Source organism: Apaloderma vittatum, unplaced genomic scaffold, assembly GCF_000703405.1.
Source record: "Apaloderma vittatum isolate BGI_N311 unplaced genomic scaffold, ASM70340v1 scaffold21611, whole genome shotgun sequence".
Classification (NCBI taxonomy): domain Eukaryota; kingdom Metazoa; phylum Chordata; class Aves; order Trogoniformes; family Trogonidae; genus Apaloderma; species Apaloderma vittatum.
In genome coordinates, this window is record NW_009697633.1 from 4431 (window position 1) to 21734 (window position 17304).

At 45.2% G+C, this 17304-nt stretch overlaps 1 protein-coding gene across 1 annotated transcript in view; it reads right to left on the minus strand.

Moving 5' to 3' along the window:
* Positions 1–461: 461 nt before the first annotated feature.
* Positions 462–17304, minus strand: part of HSPA9 (heat shock 70kDa protein 9 (mortalin)) — a 19298-nt gene continuing 2455 nt past the window's right edge. Inside the window, exons 5-16 of the mRNA XM_009877719.1 lie at positions 16326–16399; positions 16129–16235; positions 15174–15336; positions 14546–14638; positions 12682–12891; positions 10036–10263; positions 9190–9294; positions 8042–8159; positions 5670–5764; positions 3374–3466; positions 1513–1653; positions 462–891 (exon numbers count right to left, since the gene is read on the minus strand). Of these exons, the coding sequence (XP_009876021.1) occupies positions 832–891; positions 1513–1653; positions 3374–3466; positions 5670–5764; positions 8042–8159; positions 9190–9294; positions 10036–10263; positions 12682–12891; positions 14546–14638; positions 15174–15336; positions 16129–16235; positions 16326–16399 (1487 nt within the window). The 3' untranslated portion in view covers positions 462–831. The remainder of the gene's footprint in view (positions 892–1512; positions 1654–3373; positions 3467–5669; positions 5765–8041; positions 8160–9189; positions 9295–10035; positions 10264–12681; positions 12892–14545; positions 14639–15173; positions 15337–16128; positions 16236–16325; positions 16400–17304) is intronic.

The following is a 17304-nucleotide window of genomic DNA, read 5'->3' on the forward strand; positions in this document are numbered from 1 at the left end:
CCAGAAAGCTGCTGCCACTACAGCCGGCTGCCCATTCCCCTCTAGTACTCACACAGGCAATTCACAGGCTCATGTTCTCCATCAACACCAGGATACCAAGAACTCCATGTTGGACACTTTTCTGCTTTTATTTTAAAAAAATCCAGAATGGATCCAATAACAGTTTTATTATCAAGGAAATTGTTTTACCATAAGCAGAGAACAGACACAGGATGGAGCAGAAGGCTCAGACAAAGCAAAGTATTGTAACCTCCACATAGCCTCTTTTGTAAGAAATAGCATTACAGCTAAATTTGAAGTAACCCTTCTTCTTCAAAACAAGGGTACCAGCCTAGCTGCAGATCTGAATGTTCTCTAGCAATGTAACCAGCCTCGTCACTGCTGCTCACAGGCCTTACCACCTGCTCACGAGTACTCGGACCCACAAGGAGGCCCCATACAGGTCTCATTCTCCTCCCAGGTCCAGCAGGACTTCCATCTCCACCCCTCGATTTAGTGACATGGTTTCCAAACGTTGATATCAGATTTAGTACACCATTGTGTCGAATATCAGACATAAATGATCAGTAAGTCCCCCAAGTGTCTCAGATGAATACCATGGGACCAAAAACTTAGAACTTCATCTGGCATGAATTAACTCTCATCAAGTGACAATTTATCTAGCAGACACATCACTAAGTTTATACATTAAAGAATTTTATATATAGAATACTGCAAAAACACAGTAAGTCTGAATTCTGCCCATTGCTGCTCAGGAAGGTCCCTTCTCTCCCAAGCGTCAAGAATATCGACCTCTTCTTCATACTCTAGTCAAGGCAAGACAGAGACTTCTTATTGCTTCTCTTCCTTCTGATCGCCCGGACTTCCAGAGCCCTCTCGTTCAGAGGCCATCTGCGAAAGAGTTGGCACATTAGTTGCGGCAGCAAAAAAATGCTTCTCCTGGACTATTTTCCTAGCCAGCTGCTTAGGTTAGTTCTAGACCAAAGAAACCCTTCCTTCACTGAAAAGGGCAACTGTCCACTGCAAAATGGGAACAATCTTCAGCTCTGCATGACTGCTACTAAGGAGGAAATTATCTTCCCATTATTTACGCTTTCCCATTGGACATAAAAATTGAACATTTTGACGTCAGAGAAGCAGCCTTCCACATGAAGGACAGCTCAGCACCTTAAGTGAGTCCAGACATTCTTTTACCTCTTTAGGCACTCTACACTTACCATGGGAAAAGCTCTGTCCATGCTCTTCTTGATGCTTCTTATTAAGAGCTCCCAGCACTTTTCCACACAGCACCGTGCAATAACATAACACACCACCTGGGAGGCAGGATGGCCAAGACTACAGGCCTTCAACTCAACTCGACAGTCTACAGCTGCTCCTTCAACAAGTGTCACTCAGAGAGGGCTGCCCTGAGACCCAGCACTACTTCCAAGCCCTGCTCTTACTAAATGTTTGGCCTCCCAACTCATCCCTCCCCATCTGAGGCTTATAAAATGTAAATGACCATGAACTTACCTTCTTGTATGCCATTTCAAAGAGTTTTAGGGAAGCCTGCTGCAGGCTGGTTGCTGCCTGCCTGATGTTTTCTCCTGTTTCAGTATCTTTACGAGCCAGAAGTTCCCTCATTTTAGCAATTTCTTCCTTTAATTTGTTGCACTGCAAACAAGCCACAGAAAAACCATGATGAAATTCAGCACTTCATTCACTGAGTATCTCATCCCTGTCATTTCACCCACCTATTGGCCAGAACAAAACCACTTTTCTTTTTTTGCCAGAAACCATGAAGTTAAAGTCTCAAACTGAGCCATACAGGCTGCAGGGAGCAGGACTGTGCTCAGTTCCTCATGGGCACCTCTCCACTTCACTAAATGTGCCACAGTTGGCATTAATCACTCCCCTTGTTTGCCATCTCAGCTGAGGCGCCAAGGACAGAAAGCCCTGCAGAGACTGAGCAGCCCGCCAGGGACGAGAGCTGCTCCCCTTGGCACACCTCACCAGTGAGTCAGTCACCCCAGGAGCCAGGGCGAGCGCAAAGAAAACTGGTTTTCATCTACAGTTAAGGCCCTGTCAGAAAGCCAACGAGTAAGGCTCTTCACCACCCTTTGTTGCACATGGGAGAAAGAGCAGAAAAGCAAACAAAAGCAACGTGGTCCCATCCCAGCCCCTGTTGCCATCTGTCAAACCCTCCACACAGTCTGGCATTTCTCCGTCAGACTGGCATGCTGCTGGAGAGGCAGGCCCGGAGAAGCGGGGTTACGGGGGGACAGCTGTGCTGGCAGCGCTTGCTCAGCAGCGTTCGCAGTCAGAACGTGGGCAGAGTTCTCATTCAGACCCGCGAGAAGGGAAAGGTGATCAATGCTGTCTGTGTCAGGCCACCACCCCCACCCAGAGAGCACAGAGCTTCTTCCAAGCACTGCTACCTACTTTCCCTTGGTATTCCGCCCCCCACCAAAAACGTTACAGGGAACAGGTCCTGCAGGGGACAAGGATTTAGCCCCTGTGCTCCTGTCAGAGAAAAACTCCAGTGATCATAATCCCAAACACAGAGCCAGCCAATATCCATCCCGCAAGAGAGAAGGTGGGTTGAAAAATAGCATTTAAACTGATCAGACTATAATCTTGTTCCCTCAGACACCTCACAGAGCCCATAGGAGCCCTTTTATTCTGCCTGTGAAAGGTGTTAACTTGAAGATTGTGTAAGCTGTTTTAAACTTAGCTTTTGAAATTCATAAAGCAGAAATTGTCAGTGGTGTGAAAAGTGCTCTTTTGATACTAAATGTCCACTCCAAAGAAGAAAAACTGGAGTGAACACTAATTCTCGTTGCCTCCAAGTTCTTGGGCACTGTGTTTGTACTGCCGGGAGTGCACAGCAGCTTTGCCTTCACTCCTCTGCTAATACATGAGTAGGCACCAGTGATAAGCTCCAGTTTCTGAGCAAAACTTTCCTCTCACGGAGGCCACAGTACAGTCCTTATCAAATCACTGCGAGGTCAAGTCAAGGACATAATTAACACAGAAACCTTTCATTAACAGCTTCCCAGGCTCTTAGATCCTCAGTAACACTGAACTCGCACTCTGAAATATTTGCTATTATCTAAGGATATCTGCTATTATCTAAAGACATGGAAATAGAATATTTGCTATTATCCAAGACATGTTCTTCTAAGCATGTCCTTACATCCTCCCGTCTGCCATGCTCATCCCACTCATCAAGCCCAAAAACTGGAAAAGTTGATGCCTCTGCCATCTTTAGGCAGCAAGGCAACACACACCGAGTCGGTGCCACTGGCCAGAGCCAGCCATGAGTCAAGTGAGAATTTGAGCAAAGAGCCAGTAAGGAATCTTACCTCTTTTACTGTTATCAGCAACTACCTACCTCATCTGCTGGCAGCTGATCCTTGAACTCCTCCATCTTAGACTCTGTATCATGGATGATGCCTTCGGCCATGTTCACAGCTTCCACACGTTCCTGGGGAAGAGAGCTCGTCAGGGCCGACCGCACACACCACCGGCAACACAAGCCGTGTTCCTGTGAGCTAGCAGCTGACGTTTCTTTACCCCAACTGCTGAACTGCATTCCAGTTCCCACCCAGGGTCCTTCTTAACAGCAAGGGGGCAAGAAGAAACGCAAGCAAACCATTTCTAGGTGCATTCTGGCACCAGTAAGCCCAAACAGGGAGTTTATGCAAGCCAGTCCTCACGTTTTCACACTCTAACTCGCTCCCCTGGAAGTGGAAGCAACTAATAGAGCACAATTGTCAGCACACTGAAAAAGCCAGCTACTGCAAGACAGCACAGCTCTCCCTGCCCTGCTCCAAAAGCAACAGAGCTTCTGCAAAATATTCTTACGCTTATGTAGCAACAAGGGCACAAGAAGCAACTAGGATTCTGGGGTTTTTTTCAGTTATATCCCTTACTACAAATGCTTTTAACGTCTCAACAGTGGAAAAACCCCACTGTGCTAGGTAAGAAATACCAGTTCCTAGTGTTAAGTGTTGCAAAGACAACCAACTGAGGAGGAGATGGGCTCTAAGTACAGAACAGTAGGAATCTTGCTGAGACATAACTCAGTTCCAGTGTCAACATCATCTATTTCACCAGCAATGGCCTCTGGGGCACTCAGTCCTCTCCTCACCTACAGCAGAAAGATGATGAAAAATAATTTTGTCTCTACACTCTGCCTTCACTCTTTGTGGGATGCCAAGCTTCACAGCAGTATGTCAAGTTCAGCAGAGTGGTAACTCTATTTATGCACTCATGATACTTCCATGGCAGTAAAATCACGATCAGAAAGGTGTAACAAGTGAATTTTCACAATTACAAACTGTGCAAGTCAAAGAGACATGTTAGTTAAGGTAACCAAATCACCTTCATCTGATAGGTCACCAGACAGACAAGCTCAACCTCAGGACTGCGATAGGGAAGAACTTTCTCAGCAATTTAAGAGCCAAAAGCCCAAGTAATGCAACAGGAATAAGCGCTTAGCCCAGTCTCCTCCAATGCCAGGTCACAACCCACACTTCATGGCAATGATGCGGTTATTTAAACAGTGGGACTTTCAGACAAAAGTATTTAAACGTTCTCCATCTAACCTACAAATTCTAAGAAGGCAACACTTTAGAGGTTCTGAGGCAAGGCGATGCTACTTCATGTGTATTTATTCTATCCACTCTCCCCTTCAGTGTTCTTCCGCTCACTTCACTACTGAGGGTGAGATCTGCAGCTCTGCCTGAACACCTCAGTCATGTTTCTATGGACTAGGAGGACACAAAGTGGATGAACTCAGTGTGCCAGTTTCAGTAATGGCTAAACATATGCCAGTGCCATATCCAAGAGTAGGCCTGCTTAAAAAAAAAAAAAAAAAAGGCAAGCAATGGTCTATATTTGGTGATATAATTCATTAGTACTACCTTCATTAAACCAATTAATTCCAACCATTAGTCCTGGGTCTATCGAAGGTTCTGTCATTCAACTGTGGCAAGTGTCAGCCTTTTCCTGACAAAGTCATTTCACACCCCTCCTAATGGCTTTGTCTGCGCTGAGGGCAAACGCTGCCCTCAGATGAAGGCAGCATTCAAGGAGCCCCAGTGAGATCTGAAGCACTATGGAAAGCAACCTCCCACTTACGAAGGGAGAGGCTGAGGTGCAGCTTTACTTGGCACACTCTATAAATTAGGGTTTATAATAAACTCAGAGAAGTAGCTTAAATATCCCCATACTGCTACCACTTAAATGGAATATTGCCATGAGAACCCAGCTGTAGCAGGCTAGCTTCAAACAAAGAGCCGAGGCAACAGGCAAGGGGACAGTAAAGAGCATTAATGACAAAAAGCCTAACCACAGCTGCAAAGCTGCTTGTCACGAGTAACGGGCAGGTGAGTTTGCTGTCTCTACATCCCAGGAATTCTTCAGGGAGGAATTAAAGTGCCAGTCACACAACAAGTTACCCAACCTAAACCCAAAAGCCTCTGCACAAATCATCTTGCAACTCTGGAGTATAAACTGAATATAAGGAAGCAAACAGATGTTCAGGTAGCTGCCCAAGGGAACAGCTCAAGACTACACAGACCTGAGCCAACAGCTCCTTTGAGGAGCTTCTGAGGTGGGCACAGTTAACAGCACAGAACAGCAGTAACACCACCAGGTGGAAGATACCACAACAACCACATTACCTTTCTTCGTCTGTCTTCCTCCGCATATTTCTCTGCATTCTTCACCATGTTCTCAATTTCATCTTTGCTAAGGCCACCAGAAGACTGGATAACAACTGTTAGAGAAGAAACATTAACAATGAGAGTGCTCTCATCTTTGAGGAGAGATTATTTCCCAAACCCTCTCAAGAGCAGCAGTCTCGGTCAATGACTCTGCACCTGTGAAGACCCCATGTGTAGAACAAAGACAGCCAGACAGCCAGTCTTTGAAGAGGCACTGATGCTGCTGGTAAGAGAAAAGCCTGATATCTTAGGTCTGTGCTCTCAGCTCTGCCAGACACCTCCTGTCCACCAGTCTGCATGTCACTTTGATTGCCCTGCAGTTTCTCCTTCTGGAAACAGAGGACACAAAGCTCCCAAACCAAACAAATAACCACACAAAAAAAACCAACCCAAAAATCCAAAAATCAGAAAACATCCAGAGAGAAGGCATCATTTTACCAGGGCAGAGATTCCTCTCACTGTTGGAAAGCAGTCCAGGCTGGTGGCAAGATAAGACAACACAACATGATTCTACAGATGGGGTCCTCAAGGTCCCTTATTATTCCCCAGTTATGCCACAAAATAAGAGTTTAGACATAAGCCAAGTTTTGCAGTAAAGCATAGTTTCATTGGAAAAGGGGAGGAACGATATCCTGGACACAGCAAAATGCAGAAAGAAAAGAAAAAGGTATACTAGGATCCTCATTAGAAGTTTTCTACGTAGTGTTTGTCCACACTACAATACAAACCTCTAAACAGACACACACGTGTCCTTTGGATGCAGCCATGGTACAAGGAGTTTGGCTTTATAATGAGGACCATGTCTGCACATAGACAGACAGCAAAATAATTCTGGTTGCCTATTATCAGGAAACTTTCACTCAGAGCTACAAGGCTGCCAACACATGGAGAATCTAGTAGAAAATCAAAGTAACAAGCAGTGTGGTTTGGAAATAAATTTAAGCTGAAAGTCAAGCAGTATTGTGAAGACCACCACGTCTTCAAGTTGCCAGTACAGAGTAAATAGCATTTTTCTTAACTGGAGCATGCATTTGGTTGCTCAAATGGATGCCTCCAAGAATGGACTGAAGGGCAGTATATAGCCTTCGCAGTTAGAGGCACAAAAGTTATTTATTTTCTATCATGGGAATTTACAAATGCTTTAAATTAATTTTCTGAGCCTACAACAGAGCTTTAGAAAATGTCAACCGTGTGGTTAATTACCCCAGAACACCAGGCCTAACATTTCACTGCACTACAGAGCAAAACACACTGACAGCTTGAAGCAGTCCCCAAGCCTCCTGCCATTTAGAGAGCTTTCCAGTCTAAATGGATGTAAACGAACGAGGTGTTACGGAAAATACCTGTTGCTTCAAAATACCTGAATTTCAAGAGCTTTGTAATGGAGTAATTCAAAACAAACCAGCTGTATGTGACATGACTGGGATTCAACATAGATCTTCCTGATTCAATTTGTCCCTTAAAAGCTGACACCTTCAAACAAACAGCAACCTCTTCCCGTGTTAGCAGAGGGCACTCCCAAAGGAACAGCACGTCCAGCACAGCTCAGAACAATTTACACAGGGTGCTGCATTTCCAAACCCTGATTTCTGTCCGTTCAGGGTAACATTGCGCAGAATGTGACTACTCTGAGCTCCTCAGTGACACAGGTCACACCTGAAAAAGCAGCAGGAACACTGCTCCACAAACACCTGTGTGCCCAACACCTCCAAGGGGACTGCAGCACAGCTGATACACATAAGAAACTCCAGGAAACAGTTGCACTCTGCTGAAACATTGCTACAGTGATCACAGCAGATAGCAGGACCTAGAAAGGGCCAGCAAAAGGTGCAAAATGACTCAGAACATGGTAAAAACCCTGCTGGTGAGGACTTCCTTGCCCTTGGTACAGGCAGATGCTTCATCTCTCTCTAATCTGCAAGGAGAAAGCATCCATCAGCGGCACTCTGTATCCGGAGGTTAACGGAGAGGGCAATAGAGTGGTGTACATTTACAGAAGCTTTATTTCCTTAAAATTAAACTACAGGTCAGTTGTCACTTCTCCTTTTACCCACTTCATTATGGAGTAACTCTTTACCCTCCTTTCCAGATGAGGCACTTCAGTCAAAATTACTTTAACTGCATCTATGTTGCACTGGCAACAGGCTGCTTGTGTCATCCTTACTCTTAATCAAGTAAGGTGCTGCACAGCCCCCAACCGTGGACCATGAGCATCAAGGGGATCACCTTTGGAGTCACTTTGTGTTACCCTCAGAGCCCAGCGTGCTGCAGCTTCACTGCTGCTCCATGTCTCTCCTCCTCATCCCCAGGCAGCTCCCCGCAGCACTTACTCTGCTGTTCACGTCCAGTGCCTTTATCCTTGGCCGACACGTGAACAATGCCGTTAGCATCGATGTCGAAAGTGACCTCAATCTGGGGCACTCCACGCGGCGCTGGAGGAATCCCAACCTAAGAATGAGAAAGGCTTAGCCATTAGCTCCCACACGGACACGAGCTCAGGGTAGGAGGCTCCAGTGTTGGACATGTTATCTTGGTGAATGGTCAGCTGAACCAGTTAACTAGCCCCCAGAGCCAAGTCCTCTAAATACCTGTTGGCATTCACATGGTGAACTAGCACTATCTGTCTTAACAGACTTGGAGGATGCAGATTTCTACCTGGGACAAGTGCACAGAAACCAAAAGAGGCAGCCAGCAAGTTTGGTTTCATTTGACTTATTGCTAAAGCAGCCCCTCTTCCATGGACACAGCTCCTCAGGTCTGGATATAACTACATTTCAATGACTACCTCCGAGGCTACTGTTTCAAAAGAGCGACAGGCAGCACGGCTGCCTCCGAAACTATAGAAGAAAGGCAAAGTGTTTCTTTTCTGTGGGGCTCTTCCCAGCAAGAGCAAGCTTGACTCAACAGCTATAACAGTGCCAAACTTTGCCAACACTGACCAAACCAACTCTGCGCAGGGAGCTGGCTGGGCAGACAAACCCCTGGGGAGCACGTGTTCTCCGGTAAGCGGCACAGTTCCACAGGCATTCACAGAGAAGGAGCACAAGGCTAAAAATGGGTTATCCCTGGGACTACAGATATCACATAGCCTGCTCCAAGTCTTGTTTTTGCAACACCAGAGGAAAGGCCAGCATTCAGGCTATTTGCTGTGAAGGCCTGGTACTACCGAGCTCTTTGTGCCCAGAGGTAGAGAGGGTACTTCTAGGTGACGAGGGCCTAAAGCTGCAGACAGCGGCCACAAAACTGCTCAGAACCTTTGAGCTCTGTCTTAAATGCTAGTTGTTCCCCTGGCACTGTAAGGCTGTGTCAGAACCGGGCTGTGCCTTTAGAGACTGCTTTTTTACTACAAATAGGGTCAAATGTCTTTTGTAAGATGACTCCTCAACACTGCCTTCAGGGGTCAACTGAAACGGAGAAGGCTTTGAGCTTCCCCAAGAAGGTCAAGTTTAAGGTCATGAATGCTGAGTAGCCAACCTACCAGTGTGAACTGGCCAAGAAGTTTGTTGTCACTAGCCATCTCTCTCTCTCCCTGGCAGACTTTAATCTCCACTTGAGTTTGCCCATCAGCAGCCGTAGAAAACACCTGCAGAAAAGGAACAGAAAGTTACTGCTAGTAAATCGGAACACAGCTACAAGCTGACTGAACAACAAGGAAAGAAGTAGAGAAGCTACTCTGAAGAGATGAAGAATCATTAAATGCTTGTTGTTGTTCCCATTCCTCTGACAAAACACTGAAACACCAAGACTAGCAACAGTTGGCATTTGTCCCGTATGCACTTAAGCACACGAAAACTGGCAATGCCATGTCAGCAGCAGTCTCTAGTGGCAGGCAGAATTTCCTCCTGTAGAGGCAGGGCTCCTGCCCCAACCCCACACAGAGCAAGTGTTATCACTAAGAGCACACACTACAAGGTCCAGACAAGGGCAAGTAAAAGAAAAGGGTCACACCCAAGTCTACAGCTAGGGCCTTACACCACAGGAAAAAAAAATAATCCCTCCTGAGGCGTGCAGCCCAAGAAATGGGGTCTCAAACGGGTGTGGTGCTCAGTTACAGAAGGTCTCCACACAATTCTTCTTCAGAATGATGTGTTGACATTTAACATCACGGCACACACGCTCCAATCCTGATCAGGCCACGAACATCCTGGGGGATCTTGGCACACCATAACTCAACTTACCTGCTCCCTCTTGGGCACACTAATAATCAGAGATACTTAGTGGCTGATATTAAACTACACTACTTCTCCTTGCCAGATGAGGATGTTTTGCGTAGCCTGGGTGTTTAAGACCACAGGAGACCCACGCATCTAGAGTCAATCTGTACCTGGCTCTTCTTAGTTGGGATGGTGGTATTCCTGTTGATGAGCTTTGTGAAGACACCTCCCAGTGTCTCAATCCCCAAGGAGAGGGGAGTTACATCCAGCAGCAGCACATCAGTAACATCACCAGCTAGCACACCACCTTGAATAGCTGCACCAATAGCAACGGCTTCGTCAGGATTAACTGCTTTGCTCGGAGCGCGGCCAAACAATTCCTGCACAGTCTGCTGCACCTGAATGGAGAGAAAACACGGCTCATGCAGAGGAACCATTACTGCCCAGTGTTGTGGCCACAAGAACACGCTAGCCTGAGCTAAAGGTTTGTATCTTTATGCTCCTGTTGCCATGTAATCCTGCGGCATAAGACAACTACTAAGATTCAGGCTTGTAACCACTCCCTAAGTCCCCACCTTCCGCACATCCTATTAAACACACTTGTTTCAGTCTAGACAACTACTCCTCTGGAGACTTTCTCGCAATCACATTTGCCAGCCGCAAGTCAACCCACACCAGTCCTCCCGCATAGCCCAGCCATATTCAGAAGGGATCACTCCACGCTTATCAAGCAGCAGTCAAGGACTGGTCCCTGGGAACTCATACAAGCCAACACTGGGCAGAACACAGCTGTCAAGGACAGTACAGCTGTGGAGGCAGAGCACAGGGAAAATAGAAAAAATAAATAAATTCAGAGCAGAAGGACAGCTCATCTTGTTTGTGCGTAGAGGGAAAAAGAGGAAACTGTATAAAGCACAATATTTTCAAACTCTTTAGCTAGTGTGCTGTTTCACCAGAAAAGTAGATTTGCTGTGTCAGCAGACAGCCTGAGCTACGTCATTAACTTTTCCCTGCTCTTGTCCTTTCGGAAGGCTGTGTCACGATTGCAACAGATTTGTTGCTGAATTATCCAGATGGGACTGCAATAAGGTGTCTGCACCAGAGAACAGCTCACCAGTCCACTCCTCTGCCTTACAAGAGAAAGGTGTGGGATGTGGTTCCCACTCGCAGCTTCCCTCCTCCCCAAGCACACTTGTTCAGCACACATCGGCACAGCGTGCTGTAAGCAAACGTCAACTCCTCTGCACTTAAGCCAGGAGACACCTGCCGTGAGTGTTCACTACAGGAAGACACTTTATAAATGAACGTATAATTAAGTGCAAGTCTATCCCTCTGGAAACACATTTTGCAGTAAAAAACCCTCCATACTTCTAACCACCCACAGTATATTTCCTGGAGCACTGGAACACCCCAAAGAAGGCACGTTCCCTCCTAAGAGGGTGAACACAACCTTGTACATGAGAGAAGGCTCTGTGCTGTGTGTGACATGTCAGCGCTGATCTTGGGGGTCAGGGCTGTAACTACAGCCTCTTGGAGAAGCATTCTGTAAGCTCAAAGTCACAGTCAGTTGGGGTTATAAAAAGGGGTTAAAAAAAAAATTAAAGTACCGTCTTCCACCTGTAAAGGATACATAATGTTTCATGAAGGGTTTTCCCGCTTCTAGAACTGTTTTCCATCACTTTGCATGTGTAGCTAACCACACCATTTTCCCTTTCTCCAGCTGGAAGAGCAGGGACTTTGGGAAGGTATAGCGCAGTTACTCCACTTGAGCTTTGGCCAGAGCAGCAGCTTCTGTTTATCCTGTTGCTCTGCTTCCCCTGTCTGGGTGACCTTCTGCACACACTGGTATCGCCTCCAGCCACCAAGCTCATTTAACACAGGGAGGGAAAAAACCCCAGCACCAAATCTAAACAGGACCGTTTGCACACTCACTATCCTAGAAAGAGTAAAAGAGTGTGCAAATCACAAATCTTCACAGCAAACAAAGAGTACAAGCCTGAGTGATCCCTATGGAATGAGGTTTTTTTACAATCTCTGTAGAAAAGGACAAGCTGTGCCCTTGAAGAGAGCAGCATACATGCAGGTTCAGCTCTGACTCCAGGGGAGCTAAGCAGTACTCTGCATTGCTAACAAGAACAGTAAATCACCAACAGACAGCACCTTATCTGCAAGATTGTGCATGTCTGCAAAGTAAGCTTCTAAGTTACATGTTGGTGCTTATCACCACAGAATACAGGGACCACATATTAGGCAACAAGCATTTGGATCGGCCAGTTAAATAAGCTTAAGAGTATTCAACCTCAAGCAAGGAGCCAAGTACAGGCAAACAGCAGGTAACAGAGCTGTTCTGCTTGTGCAGTTTCCTCACAGCTAGCTCTAAATGCTCTACACAGGGGAAGGAATCCACGCAAAGGTGAAGATTGCTGAGGGGTTCCTGTCCCTGAAGCGTACCTGTATCGTACGCTGGAGCCCACAACAACAGAAAACACCGTGTGTATCTGAACAATGCTGCTCGTGTTCGGTCCACATCAGAAAGTCAAGTTCAATTTTCAACTCCTGGTACCTCCCGCTTGCCTTTGTAAAGCACGACTCAGCCACAGCCCCCAGATCCAAGCTGAGCTAATTAAGCTTGATGAGAGAGTCCCTTGCCACTGCTTTCATGTGACCACTCAGCACGTTTGCTCTGCTCCTGGGAGCCTTCAGCTGCTGGAGCTCTCAAGCTCTCCAACTCCCAACTTCTCTGTAACAGACCACCCTCAACAGAAAACACTGCGTAGCTGTGCCAGCTTTGCCTCTAACAGGGACTTAGCTCATACCTTCGGCATCCTGGTCATGCCACCGACAAGGATGACTTCACCAATGTCACTCTTGCTGACTTCAGCATCCTGCATGGCTTTCTGGCACGGTGCCACCGTCCTTTTGATCAGATCGGCTACAATTCCCTCAAACTGCGAGCGACTCAGCTTCATGTTCAAGTGCTTTGGTCCAGAGGCATCCATAGTAAGGTAGGGCAAATTAATATCAGTCTGCAGCACAGAAACAGACACGGAGTGAGAAACAGGAATGTAAGGTAAGGTTTTAGATCAAGCTACAGGTTCTGTTGTGCCTGTAATGAAGCACCTACGTGCCTGTTCACTCTGCAGCCCAGACTTCAAGTAGCAACAAGCACACTTTTATGTTTGTACATTTCAGGCAAGACAGAAAAGTTTTGTTACGCATCTCATGGTTAAACAGTTAAATTCTAATCTCAATACTATGTTACTCTGAGGTCTTGTATCGTTAAGAAAAACAATTTAATTTCTACCATAGTCAGGAAGTAAGCGCTGACACATCAGAAGTGACAATCTTAATCCTCTTCCTGTAGCACGACACAGAAGAAAGCCCACCTTCAGAGTTCCAAAAGATTTTGCCAAATGACTAACACTTCATTTAAGGGAAGCTACTTGAAGGAAGTAAGTCGTGACCGTTTCTAAACACAAACATGTTTCACATTCAGTCCGTTGCCATTTAACATGAATTTATCAGTGCCAGGGACTACAATCCCCACTTCTCATGGCTATCTGTGAATGATCTTACAAATTCACATGCTGGATTTTTAAAGTAAATCTCATACTGAAAACATCTTGTTCAAGTGCTGAGTCATTCTGACATCAAAACATACTACAAATCAAAGCAATTAAGAACATCAGTGCTCTAAGCTCTAGAAATTAAGTATACACAACAAGAACTTAACCCATGTTACTGACCACAGGCGTGCATTCACTCTATAAATAGCATGGCCAAAAATCCGGGGAAAACAGGGCCAAAAGCAAGTTGTTTTCCCTTCAGCACTAAAGAGTTAAGGAATTCAGTTTTTCCTGGTATGAACAAACTGTATTTGCCAACTCTTGAGCTAGTAAAACAGAGCCTGCTATGTCTCTGGCAGAACTATGCATCCATTGTGACTGGCCTAAACTCCTTGCTATGAGCTCCCCACTGGCCAACTAAAAGACCACCATCAAAAAATTATGTTTATTCAGAACCTAGAAACTGGCAGTGCCCCCATTTCAATTACTATATAATTGACCTTAATTTCACTTAGGCAAGACTATTATACCCCCAACTTGCTGCTTCTCCAGCTCCTTATTCAGTAGTGCATAAAGGACATGCTTGAATACACTAATATACAAAGCATGTGGAGAAAAAAAAAAGAGGGGGTATATATTGCCCATTGTATAGACAACACTTCTATAGACAAAAACGGAAAGTTTCTTTCCAGAAATTATTTATTATTATTATTAGACAAATTAGCTGTTTCAGTGGAATGAGTAGCACCAAGGTTTTGGAAAAGCTGCAAGTGCTTCCAGCAACCCAGCAGCACTATCTGCAGCTAAATTCCCTGATGGCCATTATATTTTCGAAAAACATATTAAGTTAGGAACAAGGTCACATTCCCTGCAAGATGAGAAAGGCAAAACCCAGCATCCACTAACATTCTCAGCTTCCAACAACTGTGCTCTGCAACAGCCTACCCTGCTAAAAAGACTTCTGGTTAAAGTGATGCCACTTGGTTTTGCAGAAGCTTGTTCTGCCACTGTAAGAAAAAAGCAGCAATTTTATAGAGCTTTATAAACAAAAATAATGCAAAACACATGATGTACCACAGCGTTTTACCGGACTGCTTTGAACTCGGCCACCTACCTGCACAGACGAGGAAAGCTCACACTTTGCTTTCTCCGACGCTTCTCTCACCCTCTGAAGGGCCATGTTATCTTTAGTCAGGTCAACACCCATCTAAGCAACAAACAATACAGGTTAACAGGCTCTGGGCTTTTGCACAGGATCAGTGGCTTTTGCTCTCTGCAGTCCACCTTCCCATCGCTCCTGACTGTGGAGACACTTGTAAAAATACAGCCCAATATGTGCAATTCTGCTGATCTCTCTCACTTCTAGCAAATGTATTCAGAATTCAAAAAATATCTGTGAGCCCTCTCTGCTCTGGCAGTGATCATACAGCAAATATCCGATCACAGATTTTTATTATTAAAAGTAAGCAGACTCTGCATAGGATAGTCCTGGTACACTAGGAGGAAAAAGGTAGAAATCCTGCTATTTTGTGTCTTCCAGGAGAGGAATATTCTACCTCAAGAAAGTAAGTGTAAGAACTGGAGGCCAGGCTAACAGGTGTCTAATACTCTTAAATTTCAGCTGTGCCACAGATTACAAATTAAGTCCCAAGAATTTAAGAAAATTCCTGCTCTTTTATAGATGCTAAGTGAGGTTGAAACAAACACATAACACAAGATGGACTTCTGATGAGATGCCTTACCTCTCTCTTGAACTCTTTAACAATATACTGTAGCAGTGCCTGGTCAAAATCTTCTCCACCTAAGAAAGTGTCCCCATTGGTGGACTTCACCTCAAAGACTCCCTTCTGGATTTCCAAAATCGAAATATCGAAAGTGCCACCACCCAAATCGTAGACTGCAATACTACAAAAAGAGATGCAGATAAACATTACTTTGTAGACAAAGTTGTGCAGCTCTAAAATTTCTCTCCTCAGGAGAAAAAGTGTGCAGAATTCGTGTTGCTGTCCACAGAAGTTAACGGCTCTAAAAACAGCGGCATACACATTACACAGCATACACGTTCCTTGAGCACTCTAGAGCCCACACAGATGTCTTCTCTGAAAGCCATACTGCACAATGCTTAACCTTGCCAGTTGTTTCAGAGAGGGCAGTTCTTCCTTCTTCAAAAAAAGGACACACTCACATCCAATGACAAGGGCAGGGACACCACAATCATTGTGAAACATGTTTTTCATATTCAAGGCTTTCACAGCACTATAATATACATTAGAAATACAAAACCTGTAACAGAACCCTGATAGGAAGCTGGATGCAGCCAGGGAAGAAGGTGCAAGGTGCAGATACCAGGCACCAAACCCCAGCATACCTCTTGGGCTACACTGCTGCTACACCCAGCTGCCCTTAGCCACACCTACCGCTGCTACCAGTAGGTAAGATAATTAAACTGACACTCTGCTTTGATAATTAAGTTGTAGCTGCAAGTTATGAACTCACTTTCTTTAACAAGTACTGCTGGCATAGAACAGAGGTGACATTACACTGCACTGACTCATTCTGATGAGTCTACTTTGGCAGAACTCCAACCAATTATTTAAAAAAAAAAAAAAAACACCAGAAAGCAGAAAGGGGCCTTCAGAAAGCAAATTAAGAGCGTGCTTGTTTAAGAGAGGGTAGGTGCTATGACCAGGCACTTACACTTTGTCTTCAGACTTGTCCAGACCATAGGCAAGTGCAGCTGCTGTTGGTTCATTAATCACCCTCAAAACATTCAAGCCAGCGATCTGCCCAGCATCTTTTGTAGCCTGAGGGGAAAAAAAGAGGAAGAGTGCTGCCTACTGAGAGAAAACTAAACACCATTTCTAAGCCCAAAAATCTAACAGCCTGGTGCATACCTGTCTCTGAGAATCATTGAAGTAAGCAGGGACTGTGATCACAGCATTCTTTGCTGAATGTCCCAAGTAATTTTCTGGAGAAAAAAGGAGACCAAACAGAAAGTTATCCTCATAAGACAATAATATCGCCAAGTCATTATGCAATTTGAAATATGTTTCCTGAACTAAGAACAGAAGACAGGCTTGCTGTCCAAGAACAAGCTGCCTTCCAGGAAGGTGCAGAGGAAGCTGTGCAGAAATCAAGTCCTTCTGCAAGCTCCTAGGCTTCTGATAGAACAGCAAAGCTGCACCTCCACAATTCAATTGGGGAGTGGATGCCACTTGGCAGTGAGAATTCATCTGAGAGCTTGTCATTTTAGTGTGTGGGACTGAAGTAGTTTTTCATTTCTTTGGAGTGTTCAACACGTGATGTACTTAAACCTTACTAATTTTCATCCTATTCGAAGTCTGCTGTAGGGAACCTTTATATAGCACAAATATCGTACATATACTAACTTTATCAGCATTTGAGACAGCAGGTCATGAAAAACAGACATTATGCACTAACTTAAGGTCACAAATCTCGCACAAAAAAGAGAAGGATGTCATCAAGTGCCAACTTAGACCCTCTGAAAAAAAAAAAAGAACGTGCATGATGCAGTGAGAATGCACTGAGGGGAGTTATACCTCTGTGTTAGCCCTGAACACCTCTTTTCTTACTATGTATCTTGTAGCTGGATAAGAACAAAGCCATTTACAACCCTGGCTGCCACAGCCCACGCTCAGCTGCAGCCTGCAAGGCACAAGGACTTCAGCTTGCAAGGAAAAGGAGCTCCCTCTTCTGAGTAAGTGTGCATTCAATTCAATTCAAGCTGAGTATCAACTCAATTAGTATTCAACCTTGGTAAGAATAAGTTTTAAGCAAAACACTGATATCTTGCCAAAAATCCCAGTTTGAGGTAAGCACTGATCTTCCACGAGGTTTTTTGGCAGCCCAGCA